Source organism: Leucoraja erinacea, chromosome 1, assembly GCF_028641065.1.
Source record: "Leucoraja erinacea ecotype New England chromosome 1, Leri_hhj_1, whole genome shotgun sequence".
NCBI lineage: Eukaryota > Metazoa > Chordata > Chondrichthyes > Rajiformes > Rajidae > Leucoraja > Leucoraja erinaceus.
In genome coordinates this window covers 114,651,469-114,669,588 of record NC_073377.1, presented here as the reverse complement: position 1 = coordinate 114,669,588, position 18,120 = coordinate 114,651,469, and the positions used below count along the sequence as shown (strand labels likewise).

Genomic DNA, 18,120 nt, shown 5'->3' with positions numbered 1-18,120 from the left:
CCCATCTACACTAGTCCCACTTGCCTGCATTTGGTCCATATCCATGTACCTGTCCAAATGTCCAATAAACGTTGCCATAGTCCCTGCTTCAATACCTCCTCTGGCAGCTCGTTCCTTACACCCACCACCGTTCGTATGATAAAGTCACCCCTCAGGTTCCTATTAAATCTTTCTCCCCTCATCTTAAACCGATGTCCTCTGCTTCATGATTCCGCTACTCTCCGCAAGCGACTCTGAGCGTCTACCCGATCTATTCTTCTCATGATTTTGTACTCCCTCTCATGATTTTGCACACTTATTGATTGATTGGAAGGCACAGCATGGAAACAGGCCCTTTAGCCAATGATTCCACTACAATCACCTGATCACACTAGTTCTATGTTATCCCACTTTTCCATTCACTTTCTGCACACCAGGGGCACAATTTACAGAAGCCAATTAACCTACAAACTCGCACGTCTTTGGAGTGTGGGAGGAAACCCACGTGGTCGCAGGGAGAACGTGCGCTGTGAGGCAGGCAGCGGCTCTACCAGCTGCGCTGTTGTGCCCACTGTGTTGTTTGTCGATCGTGCACAATTCCTGCATATCAAACTTATCTTTTAAACATTCGGGTTCGATCCTGACTACGGGTGCTGTCTGTACGGAGTTTGTACCTTCTCCCTGTGACCGTGTGGGTTTCTTCCGGATGCTCCGGTTTCCTCCCACACTCCAAAGAATTGTATGTTTTGTAGGTTAATTGGTGTAGCTGAAAATTGTAAAATTTCCCTAATGTGTAGGATAGGGCTAGTGTACGGTGTGATCGCTGGTCGGCGTGAACTCGCTGGGCCGAAGGGCCTGTTTCCACCCTCTCTCTCTAAACTAAATTAAACTGAAATGAGGAAAGGCTCGCATTGAAGTGCAAACGTCAGCTTCTAAAATCCAAGCAGCGAATTCACCCAGCGGCTAATTAACCTACCGACCATCACGTCTTGCCAGGACCTGTGGATCCCTCCCCTGCCATCTGTTGGGAGGTGCCAGTGCTCGATCTCATGCGAGGATCTTGAGCACAGCTGGGGTGGGCCAGGTTTACTGTGCAGATGGAGTATTGCCTTGCATCCCCCTCTGCTGGTGGGCTACAGAATGGCACCAAGAAACTGCAAAGACACTTCTGACCTCATCTATTGCATCTGCTGCTCTAGACTCATCTATTGCATCCGCTGCTCTAGATGTCAGCTGATCTGCATCGGTGAGACCAATCGTAGGCTTGATCTCCCACTCACTTTGCTGAACACACCATTCCGCTCGGGCCTCCTCCACAATAACCAAAAATGATCTCCCTCACTTCAGCTCCCCGTTTATACCCATTCCGAAACATTGACCATGTGGTGTGGCGGCTGGGCCTAATCCAGATGGCCAGAGTGAGAGACTGACCGGAAATTGGAGCAATCCACCTTGGATGCATACTGTCGTTGCTGTGCTTGGGCAAGTTTATACCCCCTAGCGGAATGTAATTACGGCACAGGCGCGGGCACACCGATTTCTCCAAGGGTGGTGCTAAAAATGCGGCGCCTATCTCTGCAGCGGCCACTGACTGCAGTTCATTTCATTTCTCTGGCAGCGGCCCAACTGCAGTTTTGTCTCATTAAACATTTTGTTTAAATGTATTTTATTTAGTTTATTTTTTTTAGCTGTGTACATGTGGGGGGTGGGGGGGGGTGGGGGAAACGGTACGGGGATCTGACTTTTACCCTATCGGGTCTCCGGTGTCGTTGGGCCTAACATCGTGGAGCCGGCTGCGGCCTCCGGCCAGAACCAACCTGAGGGCTCCACTCGCAGAGACCTGCCATCGCGGAGCTGGCTGACCGGAGCAGGAGGAGCTGTGGTGGCGCGCGGCTGCGACCCAACTTCGGAGCTTCGGAGGCTCCGGCTGCAGGCCCTGTGGATGGTAACATCGGGAGCTCGCAGGTCCCTGGTGGGAGACCGCTTTTTGGAGCTCCCGTAACGGCAACTTCTCCCGCCAGAATCATGGGGTTTAAATGACTCGGAGCGGGGCCTGACATCGCCCCGCGTGGTTAACAGCCGCGGGACTTACCCCACCTGACGGGGGCTTTAACATCGGGAGCCCCAGTCGCCTCGACGTTGCAGTTGGACTGCTGGACCGCGGGAGAAGAACAAGGGAAGAGATAAGACTGTTGCCTTCCATCACAGTGAGGAGGTGTTGGAGATTCACTGTGATGGATGCTTGTGTAAAGTGTGTTAAGTGTGTGTCTTGGGGTTTTTTGTAATGTTAAGACTCCAGAAAATGCAATTTCGTTCAAACCAAGCTGTTTGCATGACCATAAAAGGCATTCTATTCTATTCGATTTCAGTTTAGCCCTCATTGTCTCCTCCCCTTCTCAGCTCCCCCTCAGCCCTCTGGCTCCTCCGGCTCCTCCTCTTCCTTTCTTCTTCCCGCCCCCCCCCCCCCACCCTACATCAGCCTGAAAAAGGGTTTTGACCCGAAACGTTGCCTATTTCCTTCGCTCCATAGATGCTGCCGCACCCGCTAAGTTTCTCCAGCACTTTTGTTTACCTCTGATCAAGACATATTTAGCCCCTGGGCTCACTAGGGATGGACTACACAAACAGGAGGATGTCCTCACCATTACCAGTTGGCTCCTCTCAGATGACATGAGGAGCAAACTCTCAGTATTTCAATTAGGTTCAGTTTAGTTTAAAGATTCAAACGCGGAAACAGTCTCTTCGGCCCACCGAGTCCACGCTGATCAGTGATCCCAGTACGCTAACATTATCCTACATTCAAGGGACCATTTACAATTTTACCAAGCCAATTAGCCTACAAACCTGCATGTCTTTAGAGTGTGGGAGGAAACCAGGAAGCACCCGGAAAAAACCCGTGTGGGTCACGGGGAGAACGTACAAACTCCGTACTGACAGCACCAGTAGTCAGGATTGAATCTGAGTCTCTGGCGCTGTTAGGCAGCAGCTCTACTGCTGTGTCACTGTGCCGCATGTAAAATTCAACAGCAAGTGGTTGATTTGATTGGTCAGGGTTTAACCTGGTGTGAATTAGCTACAATTCGTTCTTACACCGACTCATCAATTATATTTAATGACCCCTTTTATTCTTCTAATCACCCGCTTGAGTTCTTTCTTACTTGCTTTATGTTCCTTGAACTGTCCTCCCTACGTGATTGTTAACGGTAGATTGCCATTGCACATAAGTTCCAGCAGAGGACAGAATATTCCTCATATCCCACATCTGCTGCCACCTCCTTCAACCTGACATGCTACTTCTATTTCCACCTGACCAAGTTTACAACATCCTTGGTCATCCATGGTTCCACTTGCTAATCCTGGCCAGATTGGAGAGGCTAGGACTCTAAAATCGAGTAAAGGCTTCAGGGCTGCTGAGCCATTTGGTCAATTTGAAAGTGCTCTCTGTAGAATTAGGGCAAGCTGCAGATTTGGAACAGACTTGAGGAATTTGGCTTTGGAATATTTGGAGTTTGATTATTAATTGATATTGTTATTATCTCATCCCCAGGTAGGCAGCCAAATATGGGAAGGATTATTCAGAGAACATCAGGAAGGATAGAACTTGGGAAGGTCTGGTAACATGGAAATTATTCAGGGAATATGAGAGTTGGAATTAAAAGTGTAGTTGAAATTAGAAATGGTCAAAAGAGCAACTGTGAGTAGCAGGACTTCCCTTTAAGAGACCGGACTAGAAATTACGCAGTAGCTAAGAATTAGTGTTAGCGTGAACCCCTAGACTGAGAACGGAGCCAACATAGTAAAGACTCAACATAGTAAGGAAGAGGTGCTGGAGGAGAAACCTAGTGAATTAGAGGGAGAACATTTGAATGTGTGTAGGAATAGTAGAGCCGATGCATATTTAACCGATGGATCTAAATTGTTTAACCCTTGATGGTAAAGCGGCTTCTATTATCAAGGTGAAAAGAAATTGTCCCTGGATTTGGCATTCTTAATTGGATTTGATGAAATTGACAGCATATGGAAATTGATTGTTTAAATTTGAACAGCTGGGAATTCCACAGGAATTGGAATGGAATGGTGTGATCGGCCACAATGCTGAGGAATGAGAAGGATGAGATGGACACTGAAATTTAAAATAGTAAATTGAAGGCTGAGACTGAATTTTTAAGCAAACCATGATAAATGTTCCAATTTAACCAAAATCACGCCTGTAGGGAAATCTGGATTGAACCCAGCTGAAATTTATATGAGAAACCATCATCAGATATACATATTATAACATCGTGTGAATACGGAGAGGGCTGATTAGTGTTGATCCTAGGGTAATAAAGAATATATTAGGGAACCGAATAGGATTAGGAATACAGTAATAGAGCAGAATAGTGAAATGCAACAAGGATAGTATTGCAGAATTACAGTGAATGTATTGGAAGGCAATGGTGCATGGATGGTAACTTGCTTTGTCCCAAGTTTTTCAGGAATTAGAGGTTATAGGTTCGACTATGGAAAGGGGTGGAAGAATGGGCAACAACACGGATGGAGGGAATTCGCGCCCACGAAAACTCAGGAGGTGAAGACTCAACAGATGGAAATTGTGAAGCTATGCCCACGAAAACACGGGAAGCTTGACAAGATTCTGGGAAGAAACATTATCATGTAGTGTTGCTGATAGATGGGAAATGTAATGGACACACTTATGTATATCTGGTTAGCTGATTATTGGACTGTTTGGTTATCATATATGATTAAAATCAAGGAAGGAATGTTAACCCTGGCCAGATTGGAGGGGCTAGGACTAAAATTGAGTAAAGGTTTCAGGGTTGCTGGGTCATTTGGTTAATTTGAAAGTGCTCTATTTAGAACTGAGACAAGCTGCAGTGGTGCCAGTTTGTCTGGAGCCTAGATCCAAGCTGCAGGAAGGGAATGGGAATATCTGCAGACCCTGACAATTCGGTGCAAAATGCATAGAATGGATTGGATGACCGTAAACCACACATACACCTTGTAAATAATTGTAAATAATGTTGCAAAGCTTTATGTTACTGAATGTTGATTGGATGAGGTATTGAGCCTTGCCTGCTTTTCTTGCATATCAGGGCAAATGTTGCGATGTTTGTTTCCTCTGAGAAACACTGTTTGAATACAATGTATTAGTCACTGTATTATTGGGTTAGGGAAATGTCTGTCATGTACGGGGTTAATCGATATCTGTAATTGGATTGTAAAGAGACCACACCATGTGGTTTGACCTTTCTAGGACCGGCGACCTATAAAGGTCCGCTGCCACGAGGTCCTGCGTCGATCTTCTGGGAAAGCGCTTGGTCACTGCGTGACCTTCTGGAGTGTCTCTGTTTGAGCGACGCCTAGAGGGCTTGATCGGGCAGATACAAGGATCGAACCCGCGGTGGTTAGGTACAGTAGCTGAACTGTAATTGTGTTTTGTCAAAATAAAGATTAGTTGCGCAAGTGCTTGATTCAGTGGTTTTTGACGGAAACTAGACTGGGGGGAAACTTAGAACGAGCTATCCACACTCAGCAAAATCAATAACCCCACTCTCACCATCGACGGCACCACTGTCTCCCCATCTCCCCAGGCCCGCAACCTTGGCGTGATCTTTGATTCCACCCTCTCCCTTGAGCCTCACATCCGCCATGTCATTAAAACCTCTTTCTTTCACCGCCGCAACATCGCCAAACTCAGACCCTCTCTCACACCGCCCGCTGCTGAAAGACTCAACCACGCCTTCATCTCCTCCCGACTGCACTACTGCAACTCACTTCTCCTTGGCATCAGCTCCACCTAAATCAACCGACTCCAATTGGTCCAGAACGCAGCCGCCCGACATCACCCACACCAAATCCTGGCATCACATCACTCCAGTCCTCAAACAACTTCACTGGCTTCCCATCTCCCACCGGATCACCTACAAAATCCTGATCCTCACCTACAAAGCCCTCCACCATCTGGCCCCCCCATATCTCACTGACCTCCTCTCCCCCTACCAACCCTCACGGTTCCTCAGGTCCACATCAGCCAGTCTCCTCTCCATCCACAAGTCCAACCTCCGCAGTTTTGGGGACAGAGCCTTCTCCAGGGCAGCTCCCAGGCTCTGGAACTCCCTCCCCCAACTGATCCGCAATTCCGTGTCCCTCACCATCTTCCAGCCCCGCCTCAAGACCCATCTCTTCACCTCTGCCTATCCTTAGCCCCACATCCCCCTCCCTTTTCATCTGTGCTTGAATTGCCTCGTATTGTGTTTTGTATTGAATTCTGTCTTTACTTTGTGTACTAGTCATGTCTCTACTATTTATTTCATTCCGCTTACATGTTTTTCCTCTACCTGCTAAATTTTTGTAAGGTGTCCTTGAGACTCTTGAAAGGCACCCATAAATAAAATTTATTATTATTATTATTAATTTACACACTTACCTTGCAGTCCTTATCCCTCTTCCTTACCGGACATGCTGATCCTGCACTTTGATCAACTGGCCTTTACACAACTCCCACATCTCATCTGTGGACTTAGCCAATAACAGGTACTTCCAATCTATCCACCATAGATCCCGCCGAATGACATTAAAATCTGCCTTGCCCCGATTAAGTACCTCACCCCAACATCTGGACCTGTCTCAATTCAAAACATGCTGAAAATTTATGGAGCTGTGATCACTATCTCAAAATGCTTTTCCACCGTAGCACCAGTCACCTGGCCAGGCTCGCTTCCCAACGCAAGGTCCAGTATGGTCCCCACACGACTCGGACTATCAACATACTATTTAAGGAAACTTTCTTGAATACACATTAAGGGAAGTTCCAAGGCTTTTTGTATGGTGTTAAAACAAAGAGGGTGACCAGGGAGAAGGTAGGATCGCTCAAGGGTAAAGGAGGGAATCTATGCTTAGAGTCAGAAGATGGACGAGGTACTAAACGAGTACTTTGCATCTGTATTCACCAAAGAGAAGGACTTGGAGTTGGTACAGCAGGCAGTGAAGAAAGCCAATGGCATGTTGGCCTTCATTGCAAGAGGATTTGAGTTTAGAGGCAAGGAGGTCCAACTGCAGTTGTACAGGGCTCTGGTGAGACCGCACCTGGAGTATTGTGTGCAGTTTTGGTCTCCTCATTTGAGAAAGGACATTATAGCTATTAAGGGAGTGCAGCGTAGGTTCACCAGGTTAATTCCCGGGATGGCGGGACTGACGTATGATGAAAGAATGGGTCGACTGGGCTTGTATTCGCTGGAATTTAGAAGGATGAGAGGGATTCTTATAGAAACATATAAAATTCTTAGAGGATTGGACAAGTTAGACGCAGGAAAAATATTCCCGATGTTGGGGAGCCCAGATCCAGGGGTCACAGTTCAAGAATAAGGGGTAGACCATTTAGGACTGAGATGAGGAAAAACTTTTTCACCCAGAGAGTTGTGAATCTGTGGAATTCTCTGCCACAGAAGGTGGTGGATTCACTGGATATTTTCAAGGGAGAGTTAAGGGCCTGTCCCACGAGCATGCGAATGCATGCGGCAAGCGCGACCTAACGTGGTCGCTTGAGCCGTACGGCCTCGTGGGGCCGGTCCCACTTCGATCGCTGGAGCCGTATGGAGTTGTGCGGAGCTGGTTCCGTCATCGCGCGGGGCTCCGGAAAACTGACCGTGTTCAAAAATTCCGCGCGGCAACGGCCTGCCGGCCCGCAGCCGCATTGAGGCCGTACGCACCGCCTCAATGGGCGTGCGCAGCGTCTCGATGCCGTATGCAGCGTCTTGACGCCGTACGTCACGCGCGAACTTCCCGCGGACTTCGCTCGAACTTCACGTCACTCATTCGACCTCCGCGCTGCCTCCGCTTCCGGTTTGGTCGCGCTCGCTGCATGCAGACGCATGCTCGTGGGACGGGCCCTTTAGATTTAGCTCTTAGGGCTAAGAGAATCAAGGGAAATGGGGAAAAAGCCGGAACGCGGTATTGATTTTGGATGATCAGCCATGATCATATTGAATGGTGGTGCTGGCTCAAAGGGCTGAATGGCCTACACCTGCACCTACAGTATTTTCTATGTTTCTATGGAGGACAGTGAGATCAGTGGGGAGAACACAAATCTGCTAGGGCAGGTTGAGATTGAGAGGGAGGTGATGCTGAGGTTCTTGAAGAGCATTAAGGTTGATGAGTCCCCAGGACCTGATGGGATCTATCCCAGGTTATCGAGGGAAGCAAGAGAGGGGATTGCAGATTCTATGATGAGAATATTTCTTTTTTCTTTACCCACAGCCCCCGTCCCAGAGAACTGGAGACCGGCCAATGTTGTTCCTTTGTCTATGACGGGAATATTTCGTACAACCCCAGCGGTATGAATGCTGATTTCTCTCTTTTGAAATAGCTCTTGCATTCTCCTCTCCCTTTCTCTCTCCCCCCACCACAAGCCCTAGTTGTTCTATTAGTTCCTGTGTTCTCATCCTTGTATCCCTGTCCCAGCCAACAATGGGCTATTCCTGAAGTCGTCGGCCCTGATTTGTTCTGGCCCTCTTTATCTTTCAGTCTGAAGAAACATTCCAACTGCTGAGTTACTCCTGTACTTTGTGTTTTTTCTTGTAAACCAGGATCTGCAATTACTTATGTCCATGGCCTTTACTGTCTATCCGGGGGCCTTACTACCTGACGTGGGCCCCATTCTCTTCACTCTCCTCACTCTCACATTCCGCACACCCTCGAATCTCAAGCTTGTTGAGATCCGTGAACTCCCACACATGGCCAAACCCTTGACTGACGATACAAACCTGCCTTTCAAGGGAACATCCATACCCTTCACAATTGGCACACTGATACAGGCTGGAGGAGCGGAATAACTCACTCTGTACCCAACAAGTCCCAAGCCTCTTGAACCGATCCCCCAACCTACCTCGTAAGGGCCCTTGCACTTTTTTATTTTATGTTACTTGACCTCATTGTTTGCTCCTAATCACTTCTAGATCATATCATAATGCTGAATTTTACAACTTTGGGTTGCTTGATTTTTGTGCCTGTATCTGCAAGATTACCTCAGCTTTTGATTTTGTCCTTATTTTATTTTTTCCACCAGGAGTGGACCTCTTCCCACTCTGCAATTTGCAACTCCTGCTCTCTTTTTGCCTACAGGTATGTTCTCACTCTCTTGACTGTTCCCATAGAAGAGATAACCTATGGTACAAACAAAGTGCTGGAGTAACCCAATGGGTCAGGCAGCATCTCTGAAAAAAAGGAACAGGTGGCGCTTTGGTTCGACACCCTTCAACAGACTGATGAAACCGTGTTTAAGAAGGAACTGCAGATGCTGGAAAATCGAAGGTAGACAAAAGTGCTGGAGAAACTCAGCGGGTGCAGCAGCATCTATGGAGCAAAGGAAATAGGCAACGTTTCAGGCCAAAACCCTTCTTCAGACCATGTTAATGTGAAACCGTGTTAATGTGAACCTGAGATCCTGTTGCGGTTCTACTGACAATAACTTTAGACTTTGGAGATACAGCACGGAAACAGGCCCTTCAGCCCACTGAGTCCGCGCCGGCCAGTGACACTATCCTACACACACGAGGGACAATTTACAATTTTACCAAGCCCATTAGCCTACAACCCTGCAGGTGTTTGGAGTGTGGGAGAAAACCAGAGCACCCAGGGAACGTACAAACCGTACAGACAAACCCCCGTAGTCAGGTTCGAACCTGGGTCTCTGGAGCGATAAGAAATCAACTTTAGAAACATAGAAAATAGGTGCAGGAGTAGGTCGTTCGGCCCTTCGAGCCTGCACCGCCATTCAATATGATCATGGCTGATCATCCAACTCAGTATCCTGTACCTGCCTTCTCTCCATACCCCCTGATCCCTTTAGCCACAAGGGCCACATCTACCTCACTCTTAAATATAGCCAATGAACTGGCCTCAACTACCTTCTGTGGCAGAGAATTCCAGTGATTCACCACTCTCTGAGTGAAAAATGTTTTCCTCGTCTCGGTCCTAAAAGATTTCCCCCTTATCCTTAAACTGTGACCCCTTGTTCTGGCACCATGCCCTCTTGAGGCAATTTGACCCATGGTCTTGTGAGTGTCCCCCAAGCCAAGCAAAGGTGCTCAATTGTTGAGAAGTCTACCAGAGGTTAGCGATGTTTGCCCAGCTTTTGAACTGAAATGTCCTCCTGGATACTGAGGGAAAGACCCACTGCAGAATTTTCAACCAAGAATCGATAACGAGGTGACAATGATCCTTCTGTTAGTTCCAGTATAAGGCAGGCAAACTGCAGATCAATAATGTTGCTGCCAAGATCATGTGCAATAGAAAATCAATTTCTTTGTGCTTTCATGCTATCATGAGAATTGTCAGTGAGCATGTATAAATATTGACAGAGGCTGGCAGATTTGATAAATTATTAACAGGGAGACAGTCAGGGGTTTATTGCAGATGAGATACAACAAAAACAGCAGTAAAAACCTTTTGCTGCCTCACACCTTTAGCTATGATGAGTTTGATCTCACTACGTGCTTCTCGTAGACAGATACAGCATGGAAACAGGCCCTTTGGCCCATTGTGTCCGTGCCAACCAGCCGGCATAATTTCTACTCTAAGTCACTTCACTCTCCCAAGTTCCCATCAACATCCGCCCATTGCCAGAATCCACTACTCATCTTCACACTGCAATGGCCAAGTAACAACTGTGTCGTGCTCAGGACCGCTCCGATCTCCATCACCCCCAGCACCAGCAGCTTTGGCCAGAGGAGGGAAGAGGGAAAGGCATCTCCAGAGAACAAGGATGGGTGACGTCTTGGGTCAGGACCCTATTTCAAACTCTCTTCAAATTGATCCCGTCTGTCTGCACATGATAAATCTCCCTCTATTCCCTTCACTTCCACGTGCCTATCCTAAAGCCTATCCTAACACCACTATCGTATTTGCCTCCACCACCAACACTGGCAATGCGTTCCAGTTCCCCATCACTCTCTGTATAAAGAACTTTCCCCGCACATCCCCATGAAATGTGTCCCCTCGTAGCTATGCCCTCTAGTGGTGGACATTTCCACCTTGGGGAAACAGGTCCATGTCCATCCATGCCTGTCCATCCATGCCTGTCATCATTTTATATTCTTCTCTCAAGTCTTCCCAAATCCTCCGACATTCCAGAGAAAGTCAGTGGAACACCTCTTCCGCAATGGGGCGGGAGTGGCAGCACTCCCCGGATAATATCCTGGTCTAAGTGTCCACATCTGAGTCTGGGGCTTGGAACTGTGCAATGGCAAGTGGATTCAGAAAGGAGAAAGAAACAAACTGAATGACCAAGAGAGTGCAGAATAAAGAGAAGGAAACGTATTTAAAGTCATAGAGTCATGCAGCACAGAAACAGGCCTTTCGGCCCAATCTGTCTATCCCGACCAAGATGCCCCATCTATGCTGGTCAAAATTTGCCTGCATTTGGACCATTTCCCTCTAAACCCTTTCTGTCCATGTACCTGTCCAAGTGTCTTGTAAATGTTGTTATTATACCTGCCTCAACTACCTCCTCTAGCAGCTCGTTCCTTATACCCACCAACCACTGAGTGAAAAAAGTTGCCCCTCAAGTTCCTACTAAATCTTCTCCTCTCATTTCAAACCTGTGTCCTCTGATTCTTGCTTCCCCTACCTTGCAGTAAAAACTCTATGCATTCATCCCGTCAATTCCCCTCTTTGTTATATAGACTTATATCGGATCACTCCTTAGCCTCCTGTGCTCCAGATCTCACCTTAAACCTATGTCCTCTGGTTGTTGATTCTCTTACCCTGGGTAAAAGACTCTTTGCAATTACCTTCTCAATTCCCCTCATGATTTATATACACATCAATTTGTATCACCAAACGTGGGCGGCGCAGAGGTGCAGTGATAGGGCTGCTGCCTTCGAGCGGGTTCGATCCTGACTATAGGTCCTGCCAAGTACGGAGTTTGTACATTCTCCCTGTGACTGTGTGGGTTTACTCCAGGTGCCCCAGTTTCCCAAAGAAGTGTGGATTTGTAGGTTAATTAGCTTCTGTAAATTGCCCGTAGTGTGTAGGATGCGAAAGTGGGATAATATCGAACAAGTGTACGGGTGATTGCTGGTCAGTGTGGACTCGGTGGGCCAAAGGGCCGATTTCTATGCTGTATTTCTAAACTAAACTAAACTAAATGCACCGTCAGCATCATTGGAGAAAAAGGATAGGTGAAGTTTCAGGTCAGGACACTCTTCAGGCAAATTAGTACTGGTGTCAGGGCTTATGGGTAGAAGACAGGATAATTGAGATTGAGAGGGAAAGGTAGATCGCCCATGATGGAATGGCGGAGCAGACTTGATGTGCCAAATGACCAAATTCTGTTCCTACAACAAGCAGGAGTTGGGGAACGGTGAAACGCTGGAGGTGAGAAAAGACCTGGATGGTCAGGCTGCATAACTGACCCATTGAGTCACTCCAGTACTTTGTGCCTAAACTAAATGGTTCTTCAACCAATGAAGTACTAATTTTGCAGTACAGACCTGCTATAACATTGGGAAGCAATAGTGTGGTCTTCTTGACGCTATTGGGCCACCGTACTGCTTACCATGCTGTTGCAGGTATTCCACCATATGCCGCACAGCCAGGGGAATCCCATCGTCCATCTGCCCTCTCTGCTGCAGGTCGGAGAGAGGAACGGCAAACATCTTGCCCACGCTGCGGCTCCTCTGCGCGCCAAGGGGCTGGGCCATCATCCTCTTCACGTCTTCCTTCAACTTGACAGCTGCCTTGTTTTGCTGGAAGGAACAGAGGAACGGGGAGCAGTCAACCACGGGCACCTCCATGGATCAGAGGCCTACAGTCAGCAGGTATCCCCCCCCTAACACCCCCCCCCCCAACCCCCAACCCCCACAGCGATCACAAGGATTAGCGGCAGAGCAGAGAAAATAACATAATCCCCTGTGGCTGCTCGAAAGACGGTAGAGACCTTCTCAATCCCATTAATGAAAGGCAGAGAGAGAGGCTGTTCCTGTTGCCATTGGGAACACAAGTTAAACATTCACACCCCTTTATTGGAACAGGTGGGAAGCGCTTTGGCAGTCACACAATCAGACCTACGTCAGGCTTCAAGCATGCAAGTTAAAAGCCTCCAAACTAATTGGCTTGACGACCAGGGCTAGTGGGCAGAATGGGGTGGTCATGACATTAGGCATGGAAACAATATAGATTAGAAGTGACCACATTGCAACTTATAGAGAGTTATAGAGCCACAGAGTCACTCAGCGTGGAAACAGGCTCTTCAGCCCAACTTGCCCACACCAACCAAAATATCCCATCTACATTAGTCCCGCCTGCCTGCATTTGGCCCTTATCCCTCAAAACCAGTCCTATCCATGTACCTGGCCAATTGTTTCTTAAACGTTGCAATGGTCCTTGTCTCACGTACCTCCTCCGGCAGCTCATTCCATATACCCACTACCCTTTGTGCAACTGAGATATTTCTCAGGTTACTATTTAATCTTTCCCCCCCTCACCTTAAAACTATAATTAACGTCATTGTATTTGTGTCTAGTAATATCTGATTTGTGGATAGCATTCAAAATAAAGCTTTTCACTGTACTTTGGCATGTGACAATAATAAACCTATTCTTAAAACAATGGTATTCCAAATGGGAGGTCTTGCCTGATAGATTTGTTGGAATTCATTGAAAAAGTAAATAGCAGGACAGACAGTCAGTAGATGTTGTTTGCCTAGAAGGTCAGAAACCCTTTGATAAGGTGCCACACGTGAGACTACTAAGAAGATGCGAGCCCATGGGATAATCTAGCATGGATAGCACGGATAGCACGTTGGCTGGATGGCAGAAGGCAAAGAGCGGCAATAAAGGTGGCATATTCTGATTTGCTGCCAGTGACTAGCGGAATTCTGCAGGCTCGGTGCTAGGGCCGCTACTCTTTATGGTGTATATTAATTATTTGGATTTTGTTGGCTTTGTAGCCAGGTTTGCGGATGATATGAAAATAGGTGGAAGGGCCGGTATGAAAATAGGTGGAAATGGCATCATTTTCACACAGAGGGTGATAAGTATATGAAACAAGCTGCCTGAGGAGGTAGTTGATGCAGGCACTATGTAAAACAACATGTAAATAACACTTGGACAGGTACATGGATAGGAAGGTTTTAAAGGATATGGGCAAATGGGACTAGCTTAGATGGGGCAATTTGGTCTGCATGGATGAGTTGGGCAGAAGGATTGGAGGATAGCTAATGTTATCCCACTTTCAAGAGCAAGAGAGAAAACGGGAAATTACAGACCAGTTAGCCTGACTTTGGTGGTGGGAATGATGCTGTAGTTAATTATTAAAGAGGTAATAATGGGGCATTTGGATAGCAGTAAAAGGATTAGTTCATGTCAACATGGATTTATGAAAAGGAAATCATGCTTGACTAATCTTCTGGAATTTTTCGAGGATGTGACAAGTAAAATTGATGGAGGGGAGCCAGTGGATGTAATGTATCTAGACTTCCAGAAAGCATTTGATAAGGTCCCACACAGGAGACTGGTGACTAAAATTAGAGCACATGGTATTGGGTGGGGTAGGGTGTTGACCTAGATAGAAAATTGGTTGGCAGCAAAGAGTAGGAGTGAACGGGTCCTTTTCAGAATGGCAGGCAGTGGCGAGTGGAGTGCCACAAGGCTCGGTGTTGGGGCAGAAACTGTTTACCATATATATTAATGATTTGGAAGAGGGTATTAGGAGCAACACTAGCAAGTTTGCGGATGACACAAAGCTGGGTGGCAGTGTGAACTGTGAAGAGGATGTTAGGAGGTTGCAGGGTGACCTGGACAGGTTGAGTGACTGGGCAGGTGCGTGGCAGATGCAGTATAATATAGATAAATGTGAGGTTATCCACTTTGGCGGCAGGGGAAGATTAATATCTCAATGGGGTTAGATTAGGTAAGGGGGAGGTGCAGCGAGACCTGGGCGTCCTTGTACACCAGTCACTGAAAGTTGGCATGCAGATACAGCAGGCAGTGAAGAAAGCTAATGGAAAATTGGCCTTCATAACAAGAAGATTTCAGTATAGGAGTAAAGAGGTTCTTCTGCAGTTGTATAGGGCTCTGGTAAGACCACATCTGGAGTATTGTGTACAGTTTTGGTCTCCTGATTTGAGGAAGGACATCCTTGTGATTGAGGCAGTGCAGCATAGGTTCACGAGATTGATCCCTGGGATGGCGGGACTGTCATATAAGGAAAGATTGAAAAGACTAGGCTTGTATTCACTGGAGTTTAGAAGGATGAGGGGGAAATCTTAGAGAAACATATAAAATTATAAAATGACTGGACAGGCTAGATGCAGGAAAAATGTTCCCAATGTTGGGCGAGTCCAGAACTAGGGGCACAGTCTTAGAATAAAGGGGAGGCTGTTTAAGACTGAGATGAGAAAAAACGTTTTCACCCAGAGTTGTGAATTTGTGGAATTCCCTGCCACAGAGGGCAGTGGAGGCCAAATCACTGGATGGATTTAAGAGCGAGTTAGATAGAGCTCTAGAGGCTAGTGGAATCAATGGATATGGGGAGAAGGCAGGAACGGGTTATTGATTGGGGACGATCAGCCATGATCACAATGAATGGCGGTGCGGACTCGAAGGGCCGAATGGCATCCTCCTGCACCTATCTTCTATGTTTCTTAAGGGCCTATTTCCATGTTGTATGACTATAACTGCAGATGCATAGAACACAAAGTGCTAGAGTAACTCAGCAAATCAGGCAGCATCTGTGAAGGGCTTGGATAGATGACATATCGGGTTGGGACCGGTCTTCAGATTCTGAAGAATGATCCCGACCCAAAACGTCGCCAATCCATGTCCTCCACAGATGCTGCCTGACCTGCTGAGTTGCTCCAGCACTTGATGTTCTAAAACACATGGGATCAAGTTGTTACTTCATTCCACTCTGGTAGCCACCAATATTGTTTCCACATTGGTCATCTCTTGGGCTTTGCAATTTGAGTCTTCCCACACTAAATGCTGTTTTGTGTTGCAGTATTTCCTTTATAGATTGGATACGTTACCACAATAGTAATTAGTCAAGTTTAGGTTTTGTTTTGTTTTGGAGATACAGCACAGGAACAGGCCCTTCAGCCCACCGAGTCTGCACCAACCAACGATCCCCACACACATTAACACTATGCTATACACACCAGGGACAATTTACACTTATACCAAGCCAATTAACCTAAAAACCTGTAGGTGTTTAGAGTGTGGGTACAGACGGAAGATCTCGGAGAAAACCCACTCGTACAGACAGCGCCCATAGTCAGGATCGAACCCGGGTCTCTGGCGTTGCAAGTGCTGTAAAGCAGCAACTCTACCGGTGCGCCACCGTGCCGCCTTGATTCCTGAGTCTCCTAATGATCCCTATCAATGATTAGCAACACACAGCACTAATCAGAACAACAACATGCTGTTTAGCACCTTTCATGGAACAAGCCCCAAAGGTGCTGCACTGGAATATTAACAGACTGGCTTTGACGCCAGGAGAGAGGCTTGAGTAGATTAGTAGTTTTTATGGAGTTGGGCAAAGGAATGAGAGGTATTTTTAGGGAACAACTTGCTGGGGGGGGATAATCGAGACAGGAACTATAACAGCATTTAACTGAGACGGAAACAGAGACAGATGCATGGATTGGGGAAGGTTTAAAGGGATACAGACCAAACACAGGCCAATGGGGGCTACTTTAAATGAAACATCCTAGTCAGCATGGATGAGTTGGGCTGAAGGAGTTGTTTCCGTGTTGTATGACTACAAGTATTACATGGATAGGACAGGTTTGGAGGGATTTGGGCTAAATGCAAGCAGGTGGGACTAGGGTAGCTGGGAAATGCTGGCCAGTGTGGGCAGGTTGGGCTGGAGGGTCTGTTTCCATACTGTATGCCTCTATGACAACAAGTTTCAGAACACAGATCTTCGGGAGCTGAAAGCCCAGCTTCTGACGGGTTAGTGATTCACGTCGAATGTGCACAGGTGAAGGAAATGGAGTAGAGCAGAGACTTTTAGACAGCAAGGATACAGGCCCTTCAGCCCATCAAGTCCACGCTAAACAGTTATCACCCCATACACCAGCACGACTCTATACACTAGGAATTATTTACAATTTTTTTTTACCGAAGCCAATTAACGGACAAAATTGTACGTCTTAAATCTTTCGCTGCGCCACCGTGCTGACCATGAAAGACTGTGGGGCTGAAGTGGTCCAAGAGAGACTCGCTACCACTGACTCCATCTACACACCCGACGGCCCCAGAAAAGCAGCCAAAATAATCAATGACTTGTTCCACACGTCCTTCCTTCTTCTCCGCCCCTCACAGAAAGGACAGCAGCTTTGCGCACCACCAGACTCTGCGCTAGCTTCTACCCGTCTGTTATCTGGTTTCTGAATGGTCCTTCCCCAAGTTAGGGTACTGTCCGATTCACCGCTACCCCCATTGTGGACATTAGACTGTCCATGGAATTGATGCACTACAATGCTGAGAACTATATTCTGCATTCTGTACCCATTGCTCTACCTATTGTACTTGAGTTTGACTTGATTGTATTTATGTACAGCATGCAAAACAAACCTTGATACACGTGACAATAATAAAACCTAAACCTCTACCCCCAAACCCAAAGACTTGAAGGAAGTACATGAAGGATTTTAATTTTAATAAACCTCCTAAATACAGTCAGGCTCCAAAGTGAGAGGGATATGGGCCAAACACAGGCAGGTGGGACTAGTGTAGATATTGAGATGGACATTGCCCAGACCAACCAACCAATCTCCCTTCCATTGACTTCATCTACACCTCACGCTGCCTCGGCAAGGCCACCAGTATAATCAAGGACCAGTCTCACCCCGGACACTCCCTCTTCTCCCCTCTCCCCTCAGACAAAAGGTACAGAAGTCTGAAAACACACACCTCCAGAGTCAGGGACAGTTTCTTCCCAGCTGTTATCAGGCAACTGAATCCTCCCTTCACCAACTAGAGAGCTGTCCTGGCCTCCCATCTACCTCATTGGAGACCCTCGGACTATCTTTAATCGAACTTTGCTGGACATTATCTTACACTAAACATTATTCACTTTATCTTGCATCTGTGGACAGTTTGATGTATAAGTCTTTCCGCTGACTGGTTAGCACAC

At 47.0% G+C, this 18,120-nt stretch overlaps 1 protein-coding gene across 2 annotated transcripts in view; it reads right to left on the bottom strand.

Annotated features, from left to right (window-relative positions):
* Nucleotides 1-18,120, bottom strand: part of fam13a (family with sequence similarity 13 member A) — a 229,745-nt gene that overhangs the window by 201,222 nt on the left and 10,403 nt on the right. For both annotated transcript variants that reach the window (XM_055641629.1, XM_055641636.1), the window contains exon 2: nucleotides 12,539-12,728. In XM_055641629.1, coding sequence (XP_055497604.1) covers nucleotides 12,539-12,728 — 190 coding nt within the window. The remainder of the gene's footprint in view (nucleotides 1-12,538; nucleotides 12,729-18,120) is intronic.